Raw genomic sequence first — 13896 nt, 5'->3', positions numbered from 1 at the left:
GCTCGAATTTGTCGCTTTCTAATGAACACTCGTTACATCACATTTTCAAGTATCTGCGACTCATCTCTTTCCATGATTATATCAAATGTAAACTGCCTGTAACTGATGGCATTTCTTTGAAAATCAAATCAAAATACTCTTCTTTTCCACATGAAAAGCAATTTCCTGATTGTTGAATAGTAATTTAAATTTTCTTCTTTCAAATATTTACAATTCTTCAATAGTATTTAATGCAATATATATTTCAATTTCCGCTCAATCCAGCAAAATCTAAGGGAAAATATTCACATTATGTGGAATATGACAATTTTGAAAAAAATTGAAAAACTAAAATATTTATACTTGAACTAAAAACCTATATATTTTAATAAATCTCTTTCTCTCTCTTTCTTTAAAGCACTGGTTTGTGAAATTATTTTCCAGCTTGAAAATTGCTTTAGCAAAAGGAGAAGTAGCTAAACGAAAGCTTTTTCGTATTCGGAACACGACTGTGACGATTTGAGTTCAACAACACTTGTAAAACGAACCCCAGCTAACTGAGGTGTATAATTTGCCGACCTGCACCCACGAGATTAATCTCTCATTTTTGTGTAAAGGGGAAAATTAAATTGGGACTTTAAAACAAAAATTATTTTTATTATAATATGCAAAAATTGTCACTATATGTCTCTATATTACGCCTCATAAATGTAGTCATGAGATATATCTTATTATTATTTGCGTCTATAATAATTAGAACACACTTTAGAGTCTTATTAAAGCTGATGTACCACTACTATATGTAACATTTAATCCTGTAAAATAATTTTTTTCCTATAACAATATTTACACAGGCCTGCAAAATTTCACTTCAGTCTGTTACAAAAAAAGGAGAAGGTATTTCTTGTAGGTTTTTTCAAGCAGAATCCGAATATGCCCTCGAAAATGGCCCATCAATTCAAGATTTTTTGTAATATTAGCTTAAAGGTACAAAAAATGGCCATTGTGGCAATTTTCGTGAATTTTTTGTGGCTAACCAAATTTTTTTTAATCATTTCCAAAATTGTATGATACATAATACTATTCTTTTAATAAGCTTCAAAAGTCCTATTTCCAAATTGTTTTATGATTTTTTTTTAAATAGTTATGTACATTTGAATTTTTTTCACTTCGTCAAATATTGGTGATTCTACAAACGAAGGACGAAAATGAAGAAAATATGGACACAACATTTTTTTCTCATTTAAGATCTGAAAAGTACTTTAACATCAAGTTAATGACACTAAAAAAGATATCTGAAAGTGGCCAGACAAAATATTAAAAATTACAAAAGTTATGGTTGTTTATAAACAATTTATCCAGGTTAACGTCGTGTATAGAAAATTCACATTAACACAAAAAATAATGGATGAATTTATACAAAATTTATTACTCGGGGGTTTTCGGAGTCACTGATTACGAATCCGGAGTCAGTTTTTTAAAATTCAAAATGGCGGATGCAACATGGCGGACAAATATTTAAAATCACTGGAAACTACTAACTTCAGACGAATATATTAAGTTTTTACAAAAGTTGTCCGCCATATTGGATCCGCCATTTTGAATTTTGAAAAACTGCCGTCGAATTCGTAATCAGCGACCCCAAAAACCCCCGAGTAACGAATTTTACAAGGTTCAATAAAAGGTATTGCTTTAATTAGTAATTTGTTTATATAATTTGTTTATAACAAATTACGTGTGTTCTACTAGAACATAATTTTCTAAATCACAAATCTGTAGGAGTACTTTAAGTGTCTAATAATAAAAAATATTTTGATTTTATTGTGATATTCATACAATTCACAGGAAAAAAGTACTTTTTATTTGTTTATTTATATTAATATAATTATATATACAAAATGAAAATTAAAGATTGGGGTTTAGCAATATCTTAAAAATTTAGTGAGAATTATTTTAGGTCAAAAAAATCGAAAAATGTTAAAAAATTATTAATTTTACGCTGTTTTTAGTGCTTAATGTATATCCTGTCTCAAAAGTGCTAGACGAATGAGAACCAGACGAATGAGAATTTGGCAGTTTTTTTTTTAAAAAAGGTAGAAACAACATTAAACAAAAAAATAAGCAATTCTATCCGATAGAGAATTCAAAATTACAATACATAAGCCTATAAAAAGACCTAAAAATAATATTTTTTTCAAAAAAATAGATGCAAGACGAATGAGAATTTGTCTGGTCACAACGCAATCTTGGTCACAAATTGAGAAATCTTGGTTAATAGAATAACAAATTAAATAAAAAGCGCGTGGTATCACATTTAGTTTAGTTTAATTAACAACAATAACGAACTGTAACTTCATCAGAATGTTGATTATTAATAATTTTAACGTGTTTTCAACTGACAGACGAATGATAACAAAATCCAGGGACAAAATTCAAGAAGATATTTTATAAATAAGGTATAGCGTAATGTCATAATTATTTTCATATTAATAATCTACAACTATTTAAAATTACTAATCCAGTATGAATTTTTCGCTAAACACTTGAAAAATAATATTTTTTCACAATATAAACTGTCAATTACACTGCGGGACATGCCAGACGAATGAGAATTTAGCACTTTGATGTGTATTTTTTGCAAGAAATATTTTTTTTCATCGGCTGCTTTTTAGTGCCACAATAGAAACCATTTAGATTTACGATTTTCATAAAAAAAATTTTTTTTCAAAATTAATATACAAAATAAGTTTGACCGCTCATAATTCCCTCGTTTGTAGAATCACCCATATACATATAGAACTACGAAGCAAAACCTACAAGAATCATCTTTCCCTTTTTTTTGTAATAAATTGAAGTGAAATTTTGCAGACCTTTTGTATTTTGTAAAAAAATTTGAACCTACCCAGATAGCACGTAAGCTTGCAGCAATCTTGCGGCAAGCATGCAGCGCAATATTGCCAACCTTGCACGGCAAACTTTCCGCAAGCTTACTGGAAGCTTCAAATGTCCCACCTGACCCAAGCTTGCTTAGTAAGCTTACCGAAAGATTGCTCAGTAAGCCTACTGAAAGATTGCAAGTGTAAGAGTTTACAGCAAAATTGCACAATAAGATTATCGCAAGATTTCTCAGTAAGCTTGTACCAAAGTTGGTACAAGGTTGCCAAATAACCTTACTTTGAACCTAAAAATTTTTTTTTAAATGTTTCGTCTAATTTATACAATTTTATTATATAAATTTGATTATATAAAGTAGACACAACAATTTTAAAAAAAATTGTTTAGGGTTAAAGCAAGGTTATTTGTCAATTTTGCAACAACCTTGCTACAAGCTTACCGTGCAAGCTTACTAAGCAATCCTGCGAGAATCTTATTGTGCAATCTTGTAGTAATATTACACTGCAATCATTCTGTAGGATTACTGAGCAGTCTTTCGGTAAGCTTACCATGCAAGCTTGGGTCAGGTGGGACATTTGAAGCTTGCCGCAAATTTGCTGCAAGTTTACATCCTATTTGAGTATGGTTTGATAAATAATTCAAAAAGTTTATTTCTGAACTAATAACTAACTGCGTAAATTAAATATAGATTCATCGTTACGATTAAGATCTTTTTAAATATTTCACTGAATAATCACATAAATAATCGTCATGTTTGCCTATGATTATGATTTTTCTTATTGCATCATAAAAAACAACAATTTTGTGGATGGAACATGGTCTTTAGGCATTGCTGCGAGAGACGAACAAAAATTTGACCTAAATAACAGAGACGAGAGAAGTAGTACGTAGACGTTCTGCAGTCTAATCTTAAGGGTGAGAATACCCGGAAATGAAATGCTTTATTCACGCTAAAGACAGATTGTGTAGACACACTACATTCACACACCAGACCAGTACCATATATCCATATTAAACCTGCGAGAACATAGAGCTCCCGAATAACGTAAATTGAACAATCAGGACCTGAATTTCTAGAAAGCAATGATAATTCTCGCTTCTCTGAATATAATTTACAAGCGAAACCTGGACAATGACACATCCCAATGGAGAATACAGACATACTGCAATATTATGTTTTCAAAACAAAACCCATATTTCTATTGAAAACTCAAAAATAATATAAAGCTATCAAAAAAATCAACATCATTTTTTGTATATTCACTTTACACGGAAAAAAATTTCATCTGGAATAGCGAAGGGCTTCACTAGAGTAGTGATAAAGATTTAACTGTAACCATTAAAACTTTTGCTATTCTATGTGAAACCTTTGGCTGTTCCAGGTAAATTTTTTTCTTTTGTGCAGAATGGAAAGATTTTTAATTTAATTTTAATTAAAATCGTTAAGTTGAGCATTTTTGGTTGTAAGAACAATATTTTAGATAATATTACAAAAAAGATTTGGTTAGCGCAACAAAACAGGTTGTTTTTGTAAAAAATCACATTTTGTTGACCTGCTTTTTTTGTTGTGCCAAACAGATTTTGTTTGTTATATAGGAGTAAATATTTTTTTCAGTTAGTTTCTAACCTTATATTCCATCGCATCTGGTACTCCAATTCAAAGTTGCCCTTAATGTTGTCCACCATATTCACAAAAACACACACTTTGTTAAAAAAAAAAAAAAAAAATACTGGGTCAAACCATTATATTTCAACTAAAGTGGTCGCTGACTAATTTTTAAAAATTATAATACTTTGCAGGAATGATTTTGAAGTTATCAAGATCACGAAATGAAAAGAATTTTATTAAAAATTTAAATATTTATTGTAAAATATGAATTTAAAGTATATGAGGTGCTAAAAACTGTCAATTTTTTAGCCATTAGAAAATATGCAAAAAAACATAGAATTTACCATAAAAATAAAAAAAAATTATTGGAATTTACTAAGAATGAATAAATTTATCATTATCAATTGATATAATTATTTAAAGATGTGAAGTAATATATAAAATATGATTTCCAAGTGCACCTGTCAAATAACCTAATTTTGCGATTTTTATTCATTAATTATAAAAAATAGAAAACATTAAATTAAATAAAAACTTACCAAATATGAAGTTCTTGCCATAAACTTTTAGAATTTCTTTGCACTTTTCTTCTTTTCTATTCATAAGTATGAAAAATTTAAAAAATAAAATAGCTACTTTGTCTATTTTCACTATTTTTGAAAGTCAATAACTTTCTTGGAGAAAAATGAAAAAATATGGGGTTTCGAAAATTATTTAAATACACACTACATATACATTCACTGAAAATTTCGCATTGGTCCCGAAGCTATTTTCGAAGATAAAGTAAATTAAAAATTTCGTATTTTTTAGGCTATATTGACATGGATTTTAAATCAATGTGAAGGTGGTTCACTGGTGACGACAAACTTCACATTGATTTAATACCTTTAAAACCCATGTCAATATAGCCTAAAAAATACGAAATTTTTAATTTACTTTATCTTCGAAAATAGCTTCGGGACCAATGCGAAATTTTCAGTGAATGTATATGTAATGTGTATTTAAATAATTTTCGAAACCCCATATTTTTTCATTTTTCTCCAAGAAAGTTATTGACTTTCAAAAATAGTGAAAATAGACAAAGTAGCTATTTTATTTTTTAAATTTTTCATACTTATGAATAGAAAAGAAGAAAAGTGCAAAGAAATTCTAAAAGTTTATGGCAAGAACTTCATATTTGGTAAGTTTTTATTTAATTTAATGTTTTCTATTTTTTATAATTAATGAATAAAAATCGCAAAATTAGGTTATTTGACAGGTGCACTTGGAAATCATATTTTATATATTACTTCACATCTTTAAATAATTATATCAATTGATAATGATAAATTTATTCATTCTTAGTAAATTCCAATAATTTTTTTTTATTTTTATGGTAAATTCTATGTTTTTTTGCATATTTTCTAATGGCTAAAAAATTGACAGTTTTTAGCACCTCATATACTTTAAATTCATATTTTACAATAAATATTTAAATTTTTAATAAAATTCTTTTCATTTCGTGATCTTGATAACTTCAAAATCATTCCTGCAAAGTATTATAATTTTTAAAAATTAGTCAGCGACCACTTTAGTTGAAATATAATGGTTTGACCCTACTATCACTCCCGTTGTATAATTTTCGTGATGATAAATAAACACAAACGAATCGATTTACGAAATTGTATTAATGATTTTATCAGAGTTCACTGTTCCTTATTGTTTACATTATTTCTGTTTGTCCTCGTCATCCCGAGTTTGTTTCTGTTGCACCTGGAATCAAACACAAAATCAAGATGAAAACAAAACTATTTTTCTTTTTAAAATAAATTTATTATAAAAGCTCAATATTTTCAGAATAAAATTATTGAAACAATTAAATTAATAATTTATAATTTAAAAACTTTATAAAAATACTGCTTTCATAAATAATAGGAGGGGGGTCTAAAATTCACAAAAATCCTGTCACATCATTTTATTGAAGCCGCATAAATGTAGAAAATACCTTCAAAATATAAAAATAATTTCAAAAATGTATTTAAAATACAACTTTAGAATTACAAAAAAAACAACAAGTATTTTTTTCCCTTCGTAGCCCGTGTACATGTAAATAAAAATTTAAAAAAATTTAAATCGCATTTTACGTTAATATTAAAAAAAAAAACATAAGTTTAATACTCTTTTAATGATACGAAATCATTATTTTGAATTACAAATATATTATTTATTATTTATTTGCAGTTTCAATTTTAAAAATAATTTAAAACTTGAATTGTTATTTACTGTGATAATTGTATATATAAGTATATTTTGTATATATTATTGTAACAATACAATTACAAATTTTAATGTAATTTCTTTATGTACCATGTCCTTCGAAAATGAATTAGGCTAATTTTTTTCAACGAGTTTACAACTAAAAGAGGTTTAAATTATGTGCATGTTAAATGAGTCTCTTACGGGCTGATCAACTTTGTCGCGTGACCGTAATTTTAACACGGTAACGAATAGAAGAAACTTTGTTTGAATGTATAGATGCATCAGATTAATCTAAACAAGCATGGTCAGTGAAACTGAGTTTATTTCAAAATCATTTATACGACTATTATACAAGTTTCAATATTATATTCAAATATTATCTTCATAATATTTAAAATAAAAATACATCATTATTATTACTTCGAATTCATTTAAATATATATATATACCAGGATTAATTTTTTCTTTAAGTTTATTTTTAATAATTTTAATGCTGAAATATAAATTTGAACAGCACTGAAATATTTTTAAAAACACAGATATGAAATTATTAACTTTTTATAATATTTTTTTTGACAAAGAAAGGATTCCCGTCAGAATCTGATTTTCATTCAACATTTAGAAGATTCATATATATATATATATATATATATTAAAGTTATGGTAAGCGGAAATTAGTCATGCAAGTTTCTAAGAGACGACTTGCAAAATTTCATTTCCCCTTGGTAAAATCGTGGGAATAAGCATGTGATGAATCACAGTCAGAGAAACGAGCCTAAATGCACTAAAACTCAAAGTATACGTAAAGTTGCGAGGAAACATCAACTTCCTCCGGAAATAGACGACACCAAATGAAAATTGCATAATTTTCATTCATAAATCTTTATTTAATTAAATCTCATATAAATATTAATACATTTATTGAATATTCTTCCTTATTATAAAATATCCCCTCAAAAAAATAAAAAACTGAATATAAAATAGTTAATCATGAAAAAATATATACATATTATACTTTGAATTTTTATATTTCCGGTGTTAATTATAATAGTAGCATACAATATACTTTTAAAATATATATAATTAATTTTGACTCAATAAATTCTATTTCATATTTAGCAATGTACTGTCACAAAAGTATTATTAGCAAAACGTCTAAATATATAAACCGGACCTAAAGGAAGTTATAATTATAACTGTTTGGATTTTCATTATTAAAATAATGATCTTCAACTCTCTGTAGTTTAAATGAAGTGTCAGAATAAATAAATGTTCTGCAAATAAGTTTGTAATTTTCGTTAGTGACACACATTCGGTGTGTGGTTTCACCGATTCGGAATTTACAAATTCCTTGAAATATCACCCACACATTCATCGGTGTATTCCACCCTTGAAAATCAAGACGAATGTCATGTCATACCCTAGAAAACTGAGTCATTTGAAAAAGATTTTGAAATTGGATTACGCGCGTCTTGGCAATAACAATGCAAATGTTTTACTGATTCAAGATAATGAATCTGATGATGATTTCGTCAATGTGACACGATTATTACTTTAAAAAATTATCGTCATCCTGTATTATATTCCTAAAATTTTAAAATTAGAACTTTAAAAAAATGAAATATTTCGATTCTTATCTCTTAATTACTTAATTAATTTTTTCATTACTTAGTGTCTACGCAGTATAACTTCAACTGTGAAAGAAGTATTTTTTGAAATTATGGAAAAGATATTAGAAATTAATTATGCATTACTATACTATTTGTTATAGGTACGTATCAAGGTCAGTGGTTGAAAGGAACACGTCATGGTTATGGGGTAAGGGCAAGCGCACCCTTTGGATTGGCTAGTCATTATAAGCCAACCAAGCAAATTAGGGCATCCTTAACTTCCTTAAGAAGTGCGGAAGGAGGTCCTGCAGCAGCACCAACGCCTGATCCAATGGACAAAAGAGACAAAAGGGTTGATGATAGTAGAGGTGGATTTGTCCTGAAGGCCAGAAGCGATGATCCACCGGCAAGGCGGAAGAGCTTAACAGAGAAATCCCTCAAGAAAGGCATCCTCTCGGTAAAGTAATTTTATTTTCATTTATTACTCCCAAACACAATGCCACTTATCTGACCTATAAAACTAAAAAGCCCCCGCATCATTCAAAGGAATATATAAATTTCATATTTACTTTTATACAACATCTACTTTACTTGATATTCCTGTACACACAACAAAGAAGCAAAATCTATTCAGTTCCATTTTGAAATTAAATTTCCCATTTCATTTCATTTAATCTACCAATTGAAAATTGGTTTAATTTCTTACATTTCTTTTTTAATATTTTTTTCATTTTATAGAAATAATACAGAGAAAATTTATAATAATATTCATGTCTTCTTTCATTTAATTTTTCTTTTTACAAAATTTTCTCATTTTATTACTTACAGATAAATTTATATACTAAATGAAAGATCATGAAAATAAAAGACAACTGAAATGATAAATTATCGTGATCAATGTATTTTTGTCAATGTTTTAGGGATTGAAGATAAGAAAGCAAAGAAGCACAGGTGACCTTGAAAAACGCGGTACGGGTGGCAGCATTAGAAGCAACGCAAGCTCAGCTTCCTGGATGTCGACTGAGAGTTCTCAAAGCCAGGCTTCCGCGTCGGTTCACACCGACAGTAACACGTCCTTCGTTATCGAGGTATGCAAAGAGAAAACCACTTATTTGAATCCTTGAGAAAAATAAGCTCTATTTTCTAGGAAAATTGATTTGTTAGAAAAAAGAGAGAAGGAGAGAGAAATTTTAGATTAAATTTAAACTTTCACCACCACTCCAACTTCTATATTTATACAACATGTAGATCAAATCAATTTAATTTTATCCCTCTCTCTCTCTTTCTCTCTTAGATTTACCTATTTATCCCAAGAGATTTACTTTTCACAAGGAAAAAATAACAAGACTTTTTTTCCAACAAATTTCAAATGATACAAAAGCTTTTCAAAAAAAAAAAGAAAATGTATAAAAAAAATCGGATAAATCTTTGAAACTGTAATCCCACTACCTAGAAAATCATTATTAGACTGACAAGTGAAATGAATTATTTGTAAACACGTCAGTAAAACTGAACTTGCGAAGGAAATGTTAAAAGTGCAGCTATCGACGGTATGCATTCCGCTTTTGGCGTTTACGTCTCACTCATTCGTCGGCAAGTAAAAAGATAAAAGAATAAAATTCCGCTTTTCAGAGTTGTTTGCTATTTCAAGTATTCTTTTTTGTGTATGAAAAAAAGAAGAAGAAGAAGAAGACAAGAGTGTTCTGAAACACTGTTTCCTCGGAATTCTTTATTAAATTCAGTATCTTTCTTTTATGAATAATAAATACAACGTGAATAAGGGCCAAATGATAGAAGTAGACTGTATGTCTGCTTATCTCGACAAACTAGATAAGATAATGAATTTTTTATTCACAAATTTGAAAAAGAAACTGCTCAGGTAGAAACATATTGATAAACTTTTATTTTCAAACATCGATAAGTATGACAATTTATTATTATTATTTATCATTATTATGATTTTATCAATTGTTTTGAAAAGCTTTAACAAAAGGAAATTACACAATTTTCGTAATATTTTGTTAAGAAAATAACTGTTTTAAACTTGAAGTTTGTAAAGAAAACAATAACTAACATTTTTATCAAATTATATTATATATTTGTTAAATTAAATATTAGAAAATTCGAACAATAACCACAAATTTTCTGACTATTCCCAAGTATTTTATAATAATTAATTTAACAAATATTTAAACTTGACCAGCATAATCGCATAAATGCAACAAAAAAAAAAAAAAAAAAGAAAAAAAAAGATTAATAAACATGACTAAATGCCAAATACCAAAAATGTAAAACTCTATGTTGCAGGATGAGCAAATGGACGCCTCCGTAACGGAAACATACCTCGGTGAATGGAAAAACGACAAAAGAACCGGATTCGGAATATCCGAAAGAAGTGATGGTCTCCGATACGAAGGTGAATGGTTCAACAATCGTAAATATGGTTATGGTGTGACGACATTTCGCGATGGCAGTAAAGAAGAAGGGAAATATAAAAATAACGTGCTTATAACAAGTCAAAAGAAAAAGCACATGTTCCTAATAAGATCAGCAAAATTTCGCGAAAGGATAGAAGCTGCAGTGAATGCTGCACAAAGAGCAAGTAAAATTGCTCTTCAAAAAGCCGATATTGCCATTTCACGAACAGCAACATCACGTGGTAAAGCTGAACTCGCTGACATTGCCGCAGAACATGCTCGTGAGGATTCTGAATTGGCACAGCAAACAGCACGTCAATTTGCACCTGATTTCAAGCAACCAGGACTCGAGAGACTGAAGAATCGCGAAATTCCTAGATACGTGCCTCCATCCCAAGACAGTGTTCCTAGTAAAAGTATTTTGCATAAAGCAGCAAGTGTCGATCAACCGGGATACAGTCCAAGCAAGACTGCTAATGCTGCTGCTACTGCATTGTCTGAAGAAAATTCCTCGACATCACCAAATCCTGGTCCAAGTCATATTAACCAAACGATAAGAAGGGCAAGTATGAAGCCAGCCCATAATCAAATTCCACAACAGAACCAAGTGCAAAGCCAGATGCTCAATCAAATATCGAACCAAATTCCAAATCAGATACAAAATCAAGTTCCAAATCAGATAACAAATATGCAGTACACAAATCCACAGACATCATTATCTAGTTCGAATAATCCTTATTCGCAAATGAACAATCAATTTCCCCAATCGCAGTTAACGAATAGTATACCAAATCAGTTTCAACAGAATGCGCAACAATATTCATCGAATCAGTACATGCAAACGACTCAGGGTCAGTTTCACGGTCAGGGTAATCAATATGGACAATCGCAATATCAAAAATCCAATCAACAAGAGCAATATAATAATTATCCGCCCACAACGACAACGACCCAGGGATTTCAGAATCAGTATCAACAAGGTTATGCTGGCCAACAGGTGAGATTGAAATTTAAACCATCTGAATCATTAAATTAACAATTTCTAATATATTTGAAATATTTCTTGCACCCAATTCCCAACTATTAAATGTATTTAGAACATAGGAATGATAAATAATTAACTAAAATATCTGAAATAGCATTTGATGCATCAACTAAATTATTAGCAAATACCACAGATGTTGCAGTTGAATGCAAAATAATTATTATTTTGATAAACTATTATTCTCACAAGTTTTATTTTACACTGTTAAAAAAGTTTGGAATTTCATTATATCTTTAAATAATGGAATGCAAATTTCAAAATTTAATATTAGTGCATGTAGCATTTAGGGGGAAAACGATCACAATGAGGCATGAACATTTTTAACAATGTAACAATATGTTTTTCATAATTGCTAAATTTCATTTTTAAAAAACATTTAAGAGCATTTAAAACTTATTACATTCTATATACTTACATTTATGAACATTTTTAATTGCATTTATTTATATTACAAAATTCTACTAGCAGTGATTTCTTTATACTTGCATTAATAATATTATTATCGTAATGTTATTTCTAATCATCCCACAATTAATCTCTAATTGAAAATAACCTCACAGTATTTCCTGAATTCGTTGAACACTCAGAATAATAATTTAAATGAAATATTTATCTTTTGTATAAATCATCGAAGTTGTTTGCATATTGCTATTATGATCTCACAACATATATATATATATAAGTATATAGTTATGCTTTTCACGTATACAATGATTGTACGGTAACAATATTGATATTGAAGCACACTTCCCATTTCTAATAGCATATATGTTTGTGCTATGAATTATCGCATGTCAAATAATATTAAAAAAACGTTACTTTATAATCAACCACGAATATGTGAATCATATTTCAAGTTTGCATGTTAATCGAGATTGAAAGAAAGGTATCAGAACTTTAAAAAAAAGTTTATCATGTGCAAAATTTTCATAAATCACTCTTCTCTCTGTCATGTATAAAAGTATTTTAAAAATAAAAACCATATAATACTTCTATACAAAATATATCAATATGTTCGAAACAAGAACTTACGTATTTCATGAAATATTAATATATTTATATGGAAATAATTTTTTATAAACTAATCATGAACATTTAGTTGGGACAGTAATAATATTATCACCTAATTATTAACAGAATATTGTTTCTCATATTTCATACTTTCTGCAATTAGTAAATTATTTTAATTATTTATTAATTATTTGTAAATATAAGTATTATGTTTGACTAAAACATACTTTTATTCCTGATACTAAAATTGCAAGAATTTAAATCGGTACTTTTATTATTAATTCAAAAATTAAAAAAATTTAAAACCTTCTAAATGCTACAGAAAAAATCTGGTCTCATTTTTGCTGCAGTTCAAAATGAGTCAATGCTAAACGACATAGACAGTGGCGCCACCAACCTGACTTATTTTGAGTTCTGGTTTTTTCTGTGTGATTAAATCTGTTGGTTACATACTGATATTAAAATTGAAGTTGTTCGGTCTGATTAAAACTGTTGTATACTACCTACTGATGCCAAGTAATAATAATTCGGAAAACTTTTGTCTTACTAAAACTATCTTTTACTACTGATACCATAGTTAGAAGAATTTAAAACGTGTGTCTGAATTCCACTTTTATACCACTGAAATTTAAATAATAAAGATTCAACAAAGTATTGTCCAATAGCAATTGACTTTAACTAATGGTACTAAAATTACATACAAAAATTTGGAAATTATGACTATAACTGACTTTCCATACCGATAAAAATATTTGAATAAGATGCTTATAATATATTAAAAATCAATATTATTTTTATTATTAGGTATCATTATTGCATCCAGAGAAATTTTGTATTCAAACCAAATATAATGTATCTCAAAACTACTATTTATTATTTGTTTCAAGTACCTATATATAAGTATTATTTGGACGGAATAAAATTTATTTGAAAGAAATAAATATTTCTCTTGGTGTATATCATATATAAGAAATAAATGCGTATTCACTAAATTTTTTAGTTATTATTTTTTTCAAATAAATCAGATTTTTATATAATATTCCTAAATGAAAAATATTAATTTTAAAATTTCAAATACCCTAAACTTTAATT

General features: G+C 28.2%; 1 protein-coding gene and 1 long non-coding RNA gene across 3 annotated transcripts in view; one reads left to right on the top strand and one right to left on the bottom strand.

Moving 5' to 3' along the window:
• LOC127286916 (junctophilin-1-like) overlaps window positions 1-13896 on the top strand; it is a 65441-nt gene that overhangs the window by 46262 nt on the left and 5283 nt on the right. For both annotated transcript variants that reach the window (XM_051313560.1, XM_051313561.1), the window contains exons 4-6: window positions 8493-8788; window positions 9252-9419; window positions 10639-11745. In XM_051313560.1, the coding sequence (XP_051169517.1) occupies window positions 8493-8788; window positions 9252-9419; window positions 10639-11745 (1571 nt within the window). The remainder of the gene's footprint in view (window positions 1-8492; window positions 8789-9251; window positions 9420-10638; window positions 11746-13896) is intronic.
• Window positions 6112-13896, bottom strand: part of LOC127286961 (uncharacterized) — a 49760-nt gene continuing 41975 nt past the window's right edge. Inside the window, exon 5 of the long non-coding RNA XR_007843819.1 lies at window positions 6112-6235. This is a non-coding gene — a long non-coding RNA (uncharacterized LOC127286961). The remainder of the gene's footprint in view (window positions 6236-13896) is intronic.

The sequence above is a fragment of the Leptopilina boulardi genome, unplaced genomic scaffold (genome assembly GCF_019393585.1).
Source record: "Leptopilina boulardi isolate dan_hultmark-lab unplaced genomic scaffold, ZJU_Lbou_2.1 LbouV2_366, whole genome shotgun sequence".
NCBI classification, from domain to species: domain Eukaryota; kingdom Metazoa; phylum Arthropoda; class Insecta; order Hymenoptera; family Figitidae; genus Leptopilina; species Leptopilina boulardi.
The sequence above is the reverse complement of the archived record's forward strand: the minus strand, read 5'-3'. Positions and strand labels throughout refer to the sequence as shown.